Raw genomic sequence first — 19,088 nt, 5'->3', positions numbered from 1 at the left:
CCAGTCTGACCAGTTCAGACAGCAGAGAAACCAGTCTGACCAGTTCAGACAGCAGAGAAACCAGTCTGACCAGTTCAGACAGAACAGGTCTGTGCTACTTAACAAACAGCAGAGAAACCAGTCTGATCAGTTCAGACAGAACAGGTCTGTGCTACTTAACAAACAGCAGAGAAACCAGTCTGACCAGTTCAGACAGCAGAGAAACCAGTCTGACCAGTTCAGACAGCAGAGAAACCAGTCTGACCAGTTCAGACAGAACAGGTCTGTGCTACATAACAAACAGCAGAGAAACCAGTCTGATCAGTTCAGACAGCAGAGAAACCAGTCTGACCAGTTCAGACAGCAGAGAAACCAGTCTGACCAGTACCAGATCAAACTGGTGCCACATGACTTGGCAGAACAAACGTAATCTGCGGATTGAGACCGGCTCAGAGTTTCCTGCTGCTGCTGAGATTAAAACAAACAAACGTGATGACGGCGCTCCGAGCCTGAAACGGGACCAGGGAACCGGACCTGCAGAGAAAGAATGTAAATCCCCTCAGCTGGAATACTGCAGTACTGTACTGCAGTACCATTTGCTCTCTGATATTTCCTCAGCTGTACTGTACTCTGCTGATTCTCGGTGCCTAGAAACCAATAAAAACAGACCCAGAGGAAACATTTTCCTACAGTGAAATTTACAGTTACATCACAGCTGTTCTCTCAGAGCAGTGTTTCCATCATGGAGGAGAAAGTCCTGAACTGAAACTGCTGTCTGACTGCGGAGAGAGACCGTGGGGTCAACCTGGCAAAAAAACATTAAACCCACTGAAATCAATCTGCACGGGCAAAACATGGGAATAAACATTTTATTAAATTGGGGAGACCGGGTATGGTTGTAACATGGGGAGAGTTGTAACAGTATTTACCTACTTCCTTCCCGATCAGGCGTGGTGGTTGTGACGGCACATTCAGAATATATAGAAAACAAAACTGATTACAATTACAAATAATTACAATTACAAATACAAATACAATTATTTGACTTATATTAGATTGAAATGTAGATTCTTAGGCAACATGTGATGCATTTTTCCCCTGCTAATTTCAAACCACTGTGCTAATACAGCTAGCTTAACGGTGGCTGACAGGAGTCGGCATACATGCATACAACTAGGGACTTTCTTAACATTTAGAGAGTGCTCTTTGCAGTCTCTGTGCCCGCCAAGCCTGCACTCCAGGGTTAACAGAATTAATTTGTCAGCACTGCGACCAAGCTTCCGGTCAGCAAACTGATGTGAACACAGAAGTCCCTTAAATATGCATTCTATTGAACGGCCAGCAGGGGGCGACTCTTCTGGTCACAAAAAGAAGTCTGGCTCCATTATGTGGCATTCAGACCAAACGCGAATTTCCTTGCGGGGTTTTGTGCTGCTGAGTGTTCACACACAACGCAAATAAAAACAACTCGTCATTACTACAGCTGTATGAACCCAAAGTAAACATTTTGCTGTGATTAAAGAGCAATAAACGGATCAAACTGATGCCGAAATAACTACAATATGATGCAGATTTGTTAAACATATGAATTCATGCTTTGTCACGTCTGTCACCAAGACAGCAGGACAACAACTTCTAAAATGTTTGTTTTCTGAATGGAGTTCGGATCGATTAAGGCTATGCTATGCTAACTTGGTCATAGTAAATTACAACAATAGCTGGAAAAAAGTTACATACACATGTTTTCTGAACTCACCAGGTAGTTCAGCTTTCTCGCTTTCTTTTCTCCAAGTAATGTTCGTTTTTTATATAAATATGAAGTCGAAGTCCAACAGAGCTCCGTGTGCCAAACAACGCTAACAACAACACTGGAACCGGCTGTGCACGGAAGCTAGCTCCTGAGAAGCTCGAGTGAAGATAAATCAACGTAATCCCAAAAACTAAAGTAAAAATCTAATTTAATAAAAGCAGTTAATTCTGAGCTCCTCCCGCGAGCAAACGTAGTAGCTGTCAGAGCAGAATCCACAAGTTTAGCACATGAAATGTCCCAGTCGGGCTTCCATATAAACTTGTTTAGCAGCTCTCCGTCGGCCAGCAGATTTTCAATCTCCCGCTCTGACTGGCCCTCTCCACAAAACGCTCTGAGGCCGTGGGTGACGAATTCCTTCGCTGTTCACTTTTTCTGGTGAGCACTTTTAGTTTTAAGCCTGTTGTTCGCTAGACAAATATCAGCCGTGTTAAAATGACAGTTAACGTGAATTACAGATGCACCCAGCTAAGCAAGCTAGCCAGCTCCACCGTCTCGTCCCAATATGGTCACGTAGTTCACATGTTGGTGTGCGAATTGGCACCCAATCATTTCCTGTACTCGGTCTCCGCCGCTAGAGAGGGCAGAAAAGAGTACCGGAACCTTTGAGAAGTCCTGGTGCACCGACAAATAAAATGTAGAAGTTGGTACAGGCCCACTTCACTTCAAGCACTGTGACTGGTTAAGAATATACACATATTGACGCACACACACAAACAAAAGATTGTATACTTTTAGTATGTTGACTAGTTTGTGGTGAACGAATGTGGGTACTTTGCATAAAAGGTTAAGAAGTCTGGCTAAAAAAATCAGCGAGATAGTTGCATTTATATACTGTAAACAAAATAGCTTGCATGATCAGTTAAAAACAATAGCTTTTATTGTTCAAGGGGATAAACACAGATCAGCTGTTGCAGCACTGCTTAGAGGGAGTTTATAGATTAGGCTCATGATGAAAACACCGGATTAAAAATCACCTGTAAATAAATACAATAACAGAATTTGTTGATCATTCTGCTGCCTCAGTCGGTTATTACGTTTGTGTTATTTTATGTCTTAAAGGGTTAAATATACCAAGATCACACAATAACACAAACTAACAGATCAAGGCAGCAGGAGATAACAGAGAGGTTAAAATTCCTGTTTTTAATCAAAGGAGTCTGGTGGCTTTGACTAGAGAGATATAGCGACTGTTTCTGGTTAAACAAAAAGGATCTTGCTCTTTAAAAAAGGTCTCTCTCTGTAGGGGATCCTTTTCATAATGTTGTCAGACACTTGTAATAACAATCTGAGCCTGTTAGCGGCAAAAACAAGCTCTTTAGTGGATGTACTTTGACAGGGCGCAACTGTCCACAAGGATTACGTCGCAGCCCTGTTTACCTGCTGCAGACTTCAGCATGCTTTATACTCTCAATACTGGAACAATGCTGGTTATTATGTGACTTTGTTGTGTTTGTTTGTTTGTTTGTTTGTGTTATTCGTTGGTGTCTTAAAATGGTTAAAAACACCAAGGTCACACAATAACACAAAACTAACAGATCGAGGCAGCAGTAGACAACAGAGAGGTTAAATTACTGTTTTTATCAATGGAGTCTGGTGGCTTTGACTTGAGAGCGATATATGGTGACAAACAAAAAGGATCTTTACCCTTTAAGTACACAATTTACATGCCTCCCAGTAATAATTATCCAACAATATTGTATATATATATAAATAAATCTACACACACTAATATAACATTCTGTAAAGGGGCCATTTTTATGCGTTCAGGGCAACAGCAGGACAACATACAAACAATGCGGATAATATTGGGACAAAAAGTGCCAAAAGTAAAAGTACTTGTTACGCAGAATGGTCCTTTTCTGAATCATGTACATTATATTATTGTATTATAATTACTGATGTATTAACGTGTTCATTAATGTTGCAGCTGGTAAAGGTGGAGCTCAATTTAATCACTTTAAATACCGCTGGGTGGTTGAATATATATCAATACATCATACATTATGAGCTAATTAACATTTTGTATTAATAATCAAAATCTGCAAACTAAAGTTATCAAAAAAATGTACTGCAGTAAAAATGTTGTGGAGTAGAAGTATAAAGCAGCATAAAATGGAACTTCCTCAAGTAAAAGTACCTCAAAATTGTACTTGAGGAAGGTACTTTAGTAAATCTAGTTTGTAACTTTCCACCACTGGACGTCTGTGTTTGAACATCGTTTATAATCTTACAAACACAGCAGTGGATTAATTTCTTCTATGGTCAATGCCAGAAAATATGCAGAATCCACATTAGTACATAGTTTGTGTACTTAATGAGCACGTCTAGCATCGGCAAACCAATCACAAGTTCAGATTTCATCACACGAGCTGAACGGAAAGCGTGTAGCCAGGTGACAATCAGATATCTAAACATAATCAATTACATAGATCTGTGATCAAACTGTCACTCAGGACTTTTCTGTCGAGACAAAGAGAAACAAAAATCAGCTGTTCACAAACCGGATGACCTCCAGCACGGCTGACAGAGGTGACGGTGTGTGTGTGTGTGTTACTACATGAAGTTATAACACAGACCAGATGCTGACAGAGCCTGGAGAGAGAGAGGAATGTGAAGGAGACCCCTGACTATTGTTTGTGTTGTGTGTCGTTGCCGGACAAATAAACACACACACACACACACACACACACACACACACACACACAGGGCTATTAAACTCACAGGCAGGGTGGTGTTATTCATTCTTTTGGTATCTTTGCAACAGTGACTCAGATAAAATGAGATAGAAACAACTGCTTGACTTTCTGCCTAGGGTTGGGTCTCAAGAACCAGTTCCAAGTTTGAACTGTTACCAAATTTCCAAGAACCATAGATTCATTAGTAACCGTGCGTTTGGATTCTGCTCCTTGGTTCCTAACTTCCTGCATATTTCAGCTCCTGACTGAACTGCAGTGAGCATTTTTCAGTCCATCAAAGTGTCTCTGATCTGCCAGGAGCTGCTACGCCGACCTAACGTCACCTCATTTGTTACGTCAACAAAGCCTGAAGAAGAGAGTCCTTCTGTTTCCGGTCCTGGACTGTGGCGGGCCGCAGCAAACGCTCCAAAGTTTGGCTTAGCTTCACTAAAAAAGCTGCAGTAAGGAGGTTTGGTGCGAGGGAGGAAGCAGCTCCAACGTGACGAAGCGTTTCCTTCAACACGGCGTCTATCTGAAGGAACGCTTCACCGTGTTCAACGTGTCGCGCTCTCCCAGATCCAGCTAACGCTAACAGCAGCAACGCCTCAGGTACAAAACACAGGTGAGCTGACGTTCACCTTCTATACTGAAGGGAAACCGACGATGGCTACAGATGAGACGAGTCCCCAGAGACGCCGCTCTAGGACAGAGACTCATTTCACTTCAGCCATGAAGGGGAAGAGGAGCGAGGAGGAAGAGGAGGAAGGAGATCTGTGCTGAAGGAACCAGAACTGAGATTTAATAAGTAGAATCAGAATCGATAAGATTAAAATGATACCCAAGCCTTCCTGTCTGCGGGCCCATTTGGTTCAGTATTCCCTAAAACAGCTGCTCACTGTAGTTTAGAATCAAACAAAGGAGGAAACACAGCATTTGTTAGGGACTACTTTCAGCGGCGGATGAATCTAAATGTGGTGCTGTAGCTAGTGACGGTGTGTGTTCACGGTGATGAAGGAACATGTCAGACAGCGCAGCAGTGAGGCTCACTGATGGGTTTTAATAGATTCTGGCTGTGATACAGGACGTTCAACGTTCACTGCTGCTTTGACTCTGCACATGAGATTTGGTGACAAGAACTTGTAAATCACTGCAACAATCAATCAGCTGCTTTGTACTGTTTCCTACTGCGTCATGTTATTTCCTGCTGCAACACACAACTTTTACCTACTTTCACAACCCTGCTGATGCAGAAATGCTTCAGATATTTAAAAAAAAAAAAAAAAGAGTTATTGAATAACTTAAGTTTGTTGTTGTGATACTGATGACCAGACATTTTCCTGAGATCTGGCAGCTTGTCAGACATGAACAAACATCAACACTCCAGTTTTAACCGAGTTTGCAGTTGCATCCTCGGAGTTTGAACTCAGTAACTCTGTTTGTTATAGGCCTGTTCCCAGCAGCCACTCTGCTCATCACAGCAGGAAAAGCAGGCGAAACACATTTTGTTAACGATGGCTCGGTTCCATCGTGTGTCCTGGTGAGCCGGCCTGCACAACACCAGGAACCATTACACGTTTTTTAATGTAGTCAGCTTCACCTGAATGTATGTGATTAGACTTTAACACACCTGTACACGTTCTCATCAGTGGACTGTACAGCAACCAAATCTAATAAAATACACTTCCTCTGTTCATTGAATTTGTTTTTATAGTAAAATTTGTACAGGTAAGAAGCCAAAAAATTAAAATAATCCACAGAGGCAGCGCTGTTAGAAACAGGAGCGTAATTTTACCTTCAGACAAACTAATGTGGCAGCAACAAATATAAGATTTGTTTTGAGTTTTAAACTCTCAGAAGACATCAGAGCTCCCCAACTCCCCAACAGCGAGGATCAGTCTCTCTTCCAGTGATTTGTGCTCTGCGTCGCATATGAAAAGTTCAATACAATTCAACTTCAGCGGCGGCGGGCGTGTGCGTGAGGCGACCACTTCCCCTCACTCTAACAGGGACACAGACTGTTTCTGCTGCTCCCTGAGAAAAGAAAAATGTGTCTGCTGATACCTGAAAACAGATTTATAAATGTTGACCTGCTGCTCAGAAGGAGCCTGTTCTGATGTTCTGATCGTGGCTCTGGACTCTAACTTGTTTTATCAAGCTAGATAAAAGGTAACGCCCTGGCAGCGGCAAACAGCTTTGGTTTTATATTTGATCACATTAATGTTTAAGTTGAGATTTACAAGAAATATTTTATTGCTGCTGTGTAAAGGGAATACTGCTGGGAAAAAGCACCTTAGTGTTTGCAAACCACATGTTATTGCACTTTTGTGTATATAGCAGTACATTTAAATTTAAAGTGCACAATACACTACTTTAGAATTCATTTTTCAATTGTGCATAACTATGTGATTAATCGCAGAAAATCATGCAATTAATCACGATTACATTTTTTAACCGTTGCCCAGCACTAAAAACATATGTGTCTGTTCTCCAAAACAACACGTACTTGTGTTGGCAAGTATCAGCCCAGCTGTACTGGACCTTCGGCACGTTATGTAAGTCACGTAGTTTGGTTAAGCCTAGGCGACAAACTGCAGTACATATGTAAGTCACGTGATGTAAGTCATCTACAACAGTGGTTCTCAAACTTTTTCACGTCGAGGCCCCCCAAACTGACACAAACTAGACCACGGAGACCCATCAGACAGGGTTTTGGCTTTTAGATATTTTATTACAGGAAGTTAGGGCTGGACGATATGGGCAAAAATGTTATCACGATAAAAAGTTTCATATCTTTCGATATCGATAATTATCACGATAAGTATCAAATCGTTAATTCTTTTGAGTTTAAGGGCTGATTTTTGCTCCTGAGTGAAAGTTGAAGAAACCTGATTGTTATTGTGGCTTCAAACTCTTCTTTATAGTCATCACTTGAGGCCAAACAGTGGATCCCTTCACAAATCTGAGGTGGAACATTCAAACCAATTATGATAAAATCTCTGTAAACAAATATGCACAAGTAAAATTAAGTAAAAGCTTTTTTCAATTCTTTTTCCTCAACAAAATAAAAATCTTAAAAAATTAAGTACTAATTTGTGTATGATTCACATGAATAAAATTTAATATTTATTGAACATTTGTAATATTGTTATTGAAAAAGATTATATTGCAATAATTATTGTTATTGTTTTATTGTCCAGCCCTACAGGAAATGTGTGAAGCCCATGACCAAAATACTCAGATACTCTGTCACTGTATTACTCATGGATGGAAATTTAATGAAAAGAAATGATTCGGCTTTTTACTGGGGACCCCCTGGAACCCCCTCAAGGACCCCTGGGGTCCCCAGACCCCACTTTCATGATAAAGTTGTTCCTGTGATGTAGAGACAGAGCTCAGCTAAAACTTTATGGAAGAAAGATCCTTTTGTTACAGATTAATAACTCACCGCTATGAAACTCTCGCTCCAGTTCATGTTGCCGAGCTGGTCGGCAACACGTACGGCTGAACAGATCTAAATACTTTCCCCACCACCTTAGTTTCTGAAGAGGAAATTGCCGTGAGGTTAAACCCACATGCATGATGGGAAGGAAACACATACCTCAGACAGGCAGGCTGACGAAGGGGTCAGGCTGTGGTCGGGGTCAGAGGTCAGGTCATGGATAAGTGTGTGACGAGGACATCGTACTGAGCTCATAGAACATGCTTTGGTACAGTAATACCACCTCGTTGTTTCTGTACGTGAAGGAAACGGCACAGAAAGAACAGAAACTGAATGAGCTCATGACAGTAACGGTTTCCTGACTCAGCCATGTTTATGGTGATGCGAGAGTCAGGGTCAAACGCAATGCGTTTCAAAATGTTTCTTTACTTTCCTTTTCCTGTCTTTTGCTCATTTCCTTTATATGATATTAAATGTCACATAATTTTCTACAATGCTTTGCTAACTAGAGGCTGTCAAAACAACTTTACTTGCAGTGAAGCCAAACATCCATAAAAAATAATCCCTTAACTGAATCATCTGAAGTCAGCGCCAAAGATCTGTGTTTGATTTTAAAATACAGAGACATTAAACATGTTAGATGTAATAATTATACAACTCTACAGTATTTGTGCCTTCCCTGAGATAACTTTAGAGTTCTTTACAGCCCATAAATCAATAATAAATCACAAACAGCTACACAATAATATGATCACACAAATTAAAGGAGGTTTGACAACCAGTTTCATCTCATGAACAATAGTAATATAGTTTATTAGAGGTCAGTAACAACTTCATAAGGATTTTTCTGTAACGTGGGCTGGGTATAAAACATCTCTGCAACACATTTTACATGAAAGGATCTGTGTGTTTTCTTTCTGCACCAGAACACCAGGGTTTCCTCTCTTCTTTTCACAACATGGGATGATTCATTGATTACGCTCCTCCTCATCCTCGTGTAAATCAGTGAAGTCTGGATTTGCTGCATTCAATTATAAATTGGAACTCGGGATTTTGTACTCCCTTACTGGCAAAATAAACTACAGCTCACTAGCTTTTTTGGAACAAAAGATCTGGTACAAATCTTTACACCGATCGACCATAACATTAAGACCACCGGCTGGTCATTATAAAGGTCTCCTTTTTGCTGCCAAAGCAGCTCCTGACATCTTTCCATCAGAACCATCAAGTTTTCCAGCAGTTTCACCGACAGTAGCTCGTCTGTTGGATCTGTTCTTCCTTGGACCACTTCTGATAGGTAGCCTACTGACCCCTGCAGACCGCTTTGGAAATGCTCTGACCCAGTTTTCTAGCCATCACAGTTGGGACCTTGTCAAAGTCACTCAAATCCTTAGTTTGAACATTTTTCCTGCTTTTAACACATCAACTACTATTAGAACATAATGGTGACATGGTAATGAGATAATCAGTGTTATTCACTTCGCCTGGCAGTGATCAAAATGTTTTGGCTGATCGCTGTATGTTGCATTGAGACATCACTTCCTTGACAGCTCACAATTGATTGAATTGACAGTGATCAAGCAGTCCAGTGACGACCGCCGTCAGGTTTGTTTCAAATGCATGGCTGTAGACTCTTCTACCGGTCTGCAACTCGCTGTGTCTGTTCTCATAGTTAGAAATTTCTGCTTTACTTTCACACCACAAATGAAAACTGACAAGACCCCCCCCCCCAGCCTCGGCCCGGTTGTTCAGTTCGCAGCAGAGTTTGATTGATCGCTTTTCAGAGAACATTTTCCAGACTTTTCCAGTATTTCGTAGCAAATCCTGTTCTCTTCTTTCATTGGTTCTGTGCAGAAATGGGACCCGAGTCTGAAGTTGATCGCAGAGGGCTACTCCACTAAATGTATCTGGAACCACAACCCGGAACTGGAAGACACTGGAGAGAATCTGTTCGCCGGCACCGGGCCTCTGGACCTCCGAGAGGCTCTGGAGAAATGGTATATGGGTGAGTTTGTTCATCAGAGTGCAGGGTCCTGTTTGTGGAACCAAACTCTACAGCAGCTGGTCCTCCATCTTGAAAAAACGACAAAGTTCGCAACTATCTGGTGAGCATAGTGGAACATCTAGCAGCTAAAGGGAAAATGAAGGATCAAATATTTTTCTTGGCGACGACCAAAAACTTAGCTGAAAGGAGAGTGAATATTGGACAGACATTCTTCAGGTGACATAAACACGACTCTTAATGGGATGATCATGATCATCATCTCAGTGTCTGCTGAAAGCGAAATCTAGGACAGTGTCAGCGGCAAAAACGAGCACTTTTGCCACTTAACTGCAAGGATTACATTGCCGCCCTGTTTCACTGCTGCCGACCAATTAAAAAGATGTTGTCGCAGTTAGTCTCACAGACACAAACACTCGGAAAATCCAGGTAAAAAATACCCAGGTTACTCGTTAATTACACATTTAAATTGCTGCTTATAGTCTTAGACTGTATTAATGAAGTGGACGTAGTCACCGTGACGTCACCCGTTGGTTTGTGGACCGCCGTTTTGAAGTTTGGCCGATAGGGGGCGTCAGGAGCTAGCTAGCTAGCTTAGTTAGGTGCATCTGTAATTCACCTCATCTGTCATTTTAACAGGGCTGATAACTTTGTCCAGCGAACAACAGGCTTAAAACTAAGTGTTCTCACCAGAGAAAGTGACTCCCAATACGCTTTTTCAACGGCGCTAGTGCGCCGTGGGTCACTCTAGCCTGATTGATAGGTCGCCATGGTAACGATTTGTCAATCACAGATAATCCCGCTCTAAAGCCGGTCTGTTTTCCTCTAAATGGGACCATAATTTACTAAATGAACATCATGCTGTGACTGAGACCATAAACTCGTCAGGAAAGTGTAATAAATCAGCTGAGAAGTAGAAACATTTTAACATTATTTCTAATGGAGCCGGACTTCTTTTTGCAACCAGAGGAGTCGCCCCCTGCTGGCCGTTAGAGAGAATATAGGTTTAAGGGACTTACGCATTGGATTCACGTCTCAGACCGGAAGCTTCCTGCTTTATTACAGTACAAATTAATATACACAGCATCTCACACAAGTGAGTCCACCCCTCACATTTTGTAAATATTTGATTCTATCTTTTCATGTGACAACACTGAAGAAATGACACAGTGTAAAGTAGTGAGCGTGCAGCTTGTATAACAGTGTAAATTTGCTGTCCCCTCAAAATAACAGATCACACAGCCGTTAATATCTAAACTGCTGGCAACAAAAGTGAGGACACCTCTTAGTGAAAATGTCCAAATTGGGCCCAAAGTGTCCAAACATGTTGTGTGTCGCCACCAATTATTTTCCTGCCCTCACCCTCTTGGATGCTGCTGATGACAGTTCTGCAGTAAAGATATGAATGTAGGACTTGTAATGGAGTATTTTTCACTGTGTACAGCTTTTACTTGAATAAAATATCCACTGGTTAAGGCTAATGAAATGTGTTGTAATGTGATTGATTCCTGCAGAACGCCAGGACTATGACTTCCAAAACAACAGCTGTGACGAAGACAAAATGTGTGGACACTATACACAGGTCAGACACAAACGCACACACATACACACACACACACACACACGTGTATCTCAGTGCTGGATGCGTAACTCTGTGTGTGTTACAGATGGTGTGGGCAGGTACACACAGAGTCGGCTGTGCCTTCCATCTCTGTAACAGCATGGAGGGACTGGACTGGGAGAGAGTCTCCTTCCTTGTCTGCAACTACTACCCAGCGTCAGTACCACTGCAGTACAACTGTACCATTAGCAGTACCATTACTACCAGGACTACTGCTGCTATTTCTACTAACACCACTACCACAACTTTTACCGCTGCTACTATTATTGGTACTCCTTCTAATATTAATACTAATTGAACTATTGCTACTACTACTGTACTACCAACCTTTACCCGTACAACTTCTAGTGCTATCACTACTATTACTATGATTGTTACTACTTCTGCAAGTAGTACCCCTCATATATTACTTGTACTCTTACTACTATTTTTACTGATACATATATAATTGCTAGAACTACTACTACTATTACTATCACCACTATTAGTAGTACTTTACCATTACTGTTTCTACTGTTACGACTTCTACCACTTCTTCTTCTAGCTGAACTATTTTACAATTACAACTATACCTGTTAATACTTCTAATACACTGCTGCTGCTTCTGCTGCCCTCATTACTGTACCAGTGTGGCCACTAGAACAAGAGCTCCACCTTGTGGACAGTAGTACTTTTATTCACACAGTGTTCCTGTTTATGAGTATTTAATAATAGTACATTGAATTATATTTATTTAAATTTGTGTTCAGTATGTTGAATAAGATTTCTGTGTGAGACTTTAAATTAGACCTCCTTGTCTTTATACTATAATATATTTTAAGTATATATTATAATTTGTGTGTCTCCTTTTATTTCCTCAGAGGGAACTATGAAGACGAGAGGCCGTACGTTGAGGGTGACTCGTGCTCCAGATGTCCGGAGAACTTCCAGAAATGTGAAAACAACCTCTGTGGTACGACACGCTCTCCTAACTCCTGTAGTTTTCATTCTCTCCGTCATGGTGTTTCAGCTGCACCAACGCAGACAGATTCAACACGGTACTGCTGCGCCTTAATTTAGAGTTTAAGTTCTGGTCCTAAAATTTAATATTTAATTCAACACCGAAATGTCAAGACATGGCAACATTAACAACGACAGGCAGGAACCAAAATGAGCCTGCTCTGAGCCAACGGGCAACTTGGATGTTACACATACACCAATCAGCCATAACATTATGACCACTGACAGGGGAAGTGAATGACACCGATTATCTCGTTACCATTATGACTAGCAGCAGGTGGTCATAATGTTATGGCTGATCAGTGTCTAATTGAATTAATTTCTTAAGTTGACTGCTACAGATGATCATGAAATATTTACAGTGTCTAATAATAAACTTAACTCTTTAAGTCCAACTAATATTGTGGAATCACTCCTTCTGAAACATATATCTTATCATAGTATACTGTACACTTTTATAAGCACTTTTATAAGAAAAGTGGTGGGGACATTTACGGGCTCAGATTAGGGGTGTGACAAAAACACGAGCCGTGATAATGAACGGAGTCACAAGAACAAGACAAGATACTCCAATGTTATTTAGAAGAAATATTCATTGATGAAATATTCGATGGGGGGGGTCTGGGGTCTCCCAGAAGATTTAGAGCATTAAACACTTAATTTCCTGGATTTGAAAGACATTTTCTGCACTAATTTAGGGTGGAAATGTCTTTATTTACACGAGGGGAAACAAAATTCAGGTGGACGGTGACAATTCAGAATATAATGCAGTAATCAGTTACTTTTTTTGGACAAGACAGATTTCTTTCTTCTAATTACATTGACGAGCATGTTTTCCAAGTGGGCTGGAGCCAATCCCAGCTGACATCGGGCTTCACCCCGGACAGGTCGCCAATCCATCGCAGGGCCAAACATAACATTTCTTGTTGCAAGCTAATTTTCAGAAAATGTTTAGCAAGTGCTTTCAAAAAGTGGTCCCCAGTGTCCCCAGCGTAAATGACACCTATGTCAACAACTATTTTGATAATCGGTAAATATTTTAAGTAATTTATTAAGCTAAAGATGCCAAACATCTTGTTTGTGCTCCAAACATGAGGATTTGCTGCTTTTCTTTGTTGCATATGTGTAAACTGTAAACTTTTTTGGACTGCTGGTCAGACAAAAAAAAAGAGATCTGAACATGAAGATCACAATTTCTTGAGATTTTATAAACTAAAAGTTTAATTAATCCCTTGGAAATGATCTTTAGCTGAAAGCGCGTATGTCATCCTGAGACAATTAGACGTTAATAAAAGAATTTTTGTCTCCTGTTTCTAGTTGCTGAGGACGACGAAGCAGAAGACGAAGACCCGACTAGTGACCCGAATGTCCATTCTTCCATCGCCACCACCTTCACAAGGGGCCCCCTGCATCCAGAGGTGCCCTCAACAACACTGGGAGAGGAGGAGAAGGGAGAAGAAAAGATGGAGGAGGAAAAGGAGGCGGTCATTCCTCCTCCTGCAACTACTGACCCTTATGTCCAGCCTGCCACCACCTCCACAAGGGACTCTGAGGACTCCCCACCACCAGCCACCACTGCCCCGGCCACCCCGCCGCCAGAAGTGCCCTCAACTGCACTGGGAGAGGAGAAGGAGGATGAGGAGGTGGTGGAGAAGAAGGAGGAAGAGAAGAGAAAGGAAACTACAGATAAGATGGAAGAAAAGGCCGAGAGGGAAGTAGTAGAAAAAATATACCCCAATATTTCAGTGAGTGCTGGTTCGGTATCTTTACCGTCTCTCCTGTTAGCCTGTCTGACTGGGATCCTGACTCTGAGGCTGTGAGGAGGAGCGGACTAAAGAAGAGGAGACGATACGTTCACCTCACCACTCTTGCTTTGACTGCACATTACCTTGTTGATCCGCCCAGTGGTAACAAACAGATTCCCATCCCTCCCCCTTGCAGAGTAATATGGGTCAATTAATAATTCACACTCATTTTCACAACATCTGCATGTAGTCTGGGTCGAGATCTGTGTGCATAACCTGCTCAACCTGCTTGGAATACAATTATGTTACTGCCAGTAAGTACAACTACTAAATGTGTTGTATTCATGTAAAGGAAAACAAATTTAAAGCATCTATTTTGAGGATTTTTGGGATCGTGAACTGAAAACCAACCTTATTTTATTTGACCTTTTTGCATCTCATGTCAGACAGCAGCCTTTAAATTATCCACGCTTATTTTCCCTCTTTCCACAAGTCAAATACTCAAAAGGGATGGATTTCAATCTCATGTCGGTGTGTCAGTTCTGCGTATAATTAAAAATGTGGCTCTCTTTGGCCCCGGTCCTCGTTACCATTTGCTCACAAATTCCCTTTCTTCCACCTGAAATCAACTTAAGAATAAAACTGTAGATGTTAACCCATACTTGACAGCTTTGAGGCGTCCAAAATTGGAAGCAGGGGGGTGGCGAGCTAGCTTCTGCTGCTTGGCTGGACGGAAACCGTAGAGGGAGAGATGCTGTACAGAGCCAGAAACTGTGACCTTTTCATTGCCTTAATTACAAAGTTGTGAACATTTGTCATAAATACAGGAAATTGGGAGAATTGTGACCCCCTGTGAAAATCAGCAGGTTAGCGAGTGACGTCATATTATTCTTTTGTGCTTGCAGGTCAGTTTCAGCGAGGGCCGATATCCCCCCCCGGGTACCCCGGCCCTTAAGTGTTGTCTTTTGAGTTTGTGTAAGCATCAAATGTGTCAAATTAGCAACAATAAATACGTCCGGTTAGACTTTCATGATAAAAATAGTGGTTAACTTTGTGAAACGTCGCAATTTGGTTAGGTTTAGGAAAGGTTAAAATAAAGTTACTTTTGTGATTTAAACTTACGTAAGTTAAGTAACGTTACTTGCATAACTTAGATAGCTTCAATAAAAACATTCAGTGTTGACTTTTTGTTTCACACGTGAAATGAACACCATTCACACCAACTGCCTCCTTACTCAGACGCTACTGTTATGCATCCTACACTTAGCTTAAGTGTTAGAACTCTTTACCATGCGTCCATTTGGACTTGGAAGTAAGAACGGTTTGGGGCCACATTTTTAAAAAACATTATGTGAACAGTCAATTTAAAAAAAATCAGATCTGAGCAATAAATCAGAATTGAGCTTTAGAGGCCTGCAGTGCGGACGTAGCGTATGTGATGCCATGCAGCAGCATTACATGCCTATTTGTAATCCCACCAACAAAGCTCTGATTGGTCGATTGTTTCTTCAAATGGTGGAAATATATGTCAGAGCTCTGAAACCAGGCTAGCTGTTTCCCCCCGCTTCCCGTCTTTGTGCTAAGCTAGGCTAATCATAACGCCATTTTACTTTGTAAGCACATATAGATTTTCTTCTAAATCGCCTCAGATAAGTGAATTTACCTAAAATGCCCAAAGAGTAGTTTGGCACTGAGGTGAATAAGAAACATTTAGGGCTTCAGGTGTTTATTTACCATAATGGGTTTTAAAGCTTATCATGAGGTTGCAGATGCTGTTTTGTATGATTAATAATGAAATACTGAAATAAAACACAAAGCTTTTCAACCAGAAATCTGCCCAAAACAAAGTGTTTTTTGAGCACTGTACATCAGAAACTCGGAGCTGTAGAGCCTTTGTGCTGAAAACCAAAAAGGGGTTAAGTGCAGCAAAGAGAGGCTACTCACAAAACTCTCACATCGCCTCTTCATGTTGGGCGGTTGATCATCTGTATCTGCAGATTTAAATATGAAGTCCCATCTCCAACCACTGTAAAGATAAAGCAACCTTTTCTATTGTGTTAAGTTTAGTTAGTGTTTAGTAAATGCAGGAGAAATGATTGCTGAAGTGTCTTTGTTGTGTTTCAAACTGACGACCCTGCTTCTTCTAATACATATATACGTATATTTATATATATATATATCTACTGTATGTCATATACTCTCTCAGACTGGAACTAGAACTGGACAGAGTCTCTCATTATGTGCCTTCTCTCTGTTACACTGTCTTTTAGACAACAGGAAATCACCATAACTATCTTCACTAACTTTAGCAAAGATTGCTGTAAATGTCTGTATATAAGATTAATAAAGAAATAAAGCTTGTTTTTTCTTTTTGACAATGCAGTGTACGTGGCTCTTTCTTTCACCAGTTTGTGTCCATTTATTCTTTCACAATCTGAACAAAGATTCAAACACTTAATTTAGTCTCCTCGCTGTGTCTTCTGAAAGATTCGGAGCCCCTAAGGAGACATGGACACGAGAAGCTATCCTGTGGGAAACTTTCTGGTGAGCGCCACACTTTCTCGTTAATTTTTGATCATAAGTAATGTAATCATAACAAATGCGCGCGTGCAGCGGTGAATTAATTACATAATGTTGCTTTAATATGAAGCTTCCTCAGTGTGTGATACAAATAAAGCGCTTATCTTCTAGCCTTGCAGTCTTTTTAATTTTGAATTCCCCATTTTTATCACCATCCTCCACAGCAGGACGACAAGAAAACACCGCAGAGGGATATTTTTTACCCAAAACAATGTAATTGTAGCTTGGATCTAAGTTCATTGTCAGCCAACTGTTAATATCAAACACCGCAACAGTGAGAGGATTTACAAGGTTAAGGCTTCTGTTTGTATGCACGTGCCTGAACAACTCATATCTTTTAGGAGGTCTGAGTAGCCCGATAATCTGACTGAATTGCCATTTGTTTTTTTTACTCCAGTACTCTAGTGTTTCATTACTGACTGACATCAATATCGTCCAAAGTCTCGAATGAAGGAGGAAAAAAATACATGTATAACTTTATTATGAGAAAACATCCACACTTTTTAATATAATGTGATTCCATATGATGACAAGTTTTAATCTTAGTTTTCTTTAAATCTTTAATTTTAGTTGTTTTTTTGTGATAATATATAGTTTATCTCATTATCTCCCAAATAAACCAACCCATTCTCGCTCCCAACTCGTTAGAATTGGACGTATGGTGAAGACCAGTTTGTAACGCACTTTGGATGGTACGTTTGAACGGTAAAGGCAGGTGTAAGATATTTAACAGAAAAGCCCAAGTAAGGAGGTGGTTGGGGTGAATGGAGGCCCAGAAACTGGACTTTAGATTAGATTCAACTTTATTGTCATTGCGCATGTCACTGGACCAAATCAACGAAATGCAGAACCACCGGTGTTTGTTTCCCGTGTGAAAATAAAATATTTTTATTTGCATGTTACATAAATTGCATAAGTTATGCAAGCAACTTTACTTAATTTACGTGTTAACTACTTAATTTACGTGTTAACTGGCGTACTGGCGTTTATCTAAAGCGACTTACAATTGCTATTTATGTCAAAGGTCGCACGACCCTGGAGTAACTAGGACGGTTAAGTGTCTTGCTCATTGGTAAAAGTGTAACAGTGGGGGATTGAACCCGAGTCTCTCACACCAAAAGCATGTGTCTTATCCACTCCATCAACCCCCCAACGAAGTACTTTTGTTGCCTAAACCTAACCAAATTACAACATTACACAACTTCAACAACGTGCCGTTTCAAAATGGCGATGTTCTGCAATGTTAACGTTGCATATTTTTTGTTGATAACTTGACCGCGGAGGCCTAAAGGTCAAAAAAACGACTCTAGTACCGAGGGCGACGAAAAACGACGCCAAGGGTTCTTGACCAAGAGTCTGTATGTGACGAGACGGGAGTGAGAATGTGTTAAAAAAACAACACTGGATTTCATTCTGTTAAAATATATTATAATAATTATTATCTGGAGAGAACAACATTTTGTTTTCTCAAGGTAATTAACCCATTCTTCCAAGGAATCGACTTTGTTTTCCCAAGATACCACTGATCAAAGTCCGTGACCATTTCAGCTGCTCCTATGACCTTCTAATTAAACGTAAAACTGGTCTTCTCGTCTCCAAATGCCGATTCATTTCTTGAGATAACCAGATGATTGTCTTGATATCTGGAGAAAACACCCTTTTGTTTCAAGATAAGTGGTGATCTCGAACTTCACAAACATCATAACTGCTGTCAGATTAAAGAAAGTTTAAATGGGTGAAAATAGAAAAAGGAGAAAATGCAACAGTGGAGGAGAGAAGGACGTGGGAGAGACTAGTTGAAATATTCATTGCTAACTGCTCTCAGGCTATTTCTGGTGCTACATTTACTGCAAAACTGCATACTGAGAGGCTGCCTGTGTGTGCAGCTCTTCCCTGCAGCATTTCTGTGCTTCTATTAAAATGATCTTGTCTGATTGTATTTCTCTCTTGCGCGTCACTCTTTTGTCTCTTTCTTGTCCTCTCTACTCTGTTTCTGTATTCCACTCGCACACTGGTTGGATGTGAGTGTGTGTTTACAAACATACTTGTGCATTCTGGGAGGTTTCTGACGTCCACAGCCACTCTGGCGGCTGTAAAGTTCATTAAACACAAAGCAGTTTGAGGGACAAAATAAATTGAGCTACCTGCGGCCGAGCTCAAAAAACAAATTAGATTTTTTTTTGCTCATATGTGATTCGGATCAGATGGTTTTACAACAGTGTGAGCAGCTCAAGTCAC

At 40.8% G+C, this 19,088-nt stretch overlaps 1 protein-coding gene across 1 annotated transcript in view; it reads left to right on the top strand.

Moving 5' to 3' along the window:
* Positions 1-16,645, top strand: part of LOC123974651 (peptidase inhibitor 16-like) — a 49,516-nt gene extending 32,871 nt beyond the window's left edge. The window contains exons 2-6 of the mRNA XM_046055487.1: positions 9,758-9,908; positions 11,420-11,487; positions 11,573-11,682; positions 12,387-12,478; positions 13,843-16,645. Coding sequence (XP_045911443.1) covers positions 9,758-9,908; positions 11,420-11,487; positions 11,573-11,682; positions 12,387-12,478; positions 13,843-14,345 — 924 coding nt within the window. The 3' untranslated portion in view covers positions 14,346-16,645. The remainder of the gene's footprint in view (positions 1-9,757; positions 9,909-11,419; positions 11,488-11,572; positions 11,683-12,386; positions 12,479-13,842) is intronic.
* The last annotated feature ends 2,443 nt before the right edge of the window (positions 16,646-19,088 follow it).

Source organism: Micropterus dolomieu, linkage group LG08 (genome assembly GCF_021292245.1).
Source record: "Micropterus dolomieu isolate WLL.071019.BEF.003 ecotype Adirondacks linkage group LG08, ASM2129224v1, whole genome shotgun sequence".
NCBI lineage: Eukaryota > Metazoa > Chordata > Actinopteri > Centrarchiformes > Centrarchidae > Micropterus > Micropterus dolomieu.
This window is presented reverse-complemented; position numbering and strand designations above follow the sequence as displayed.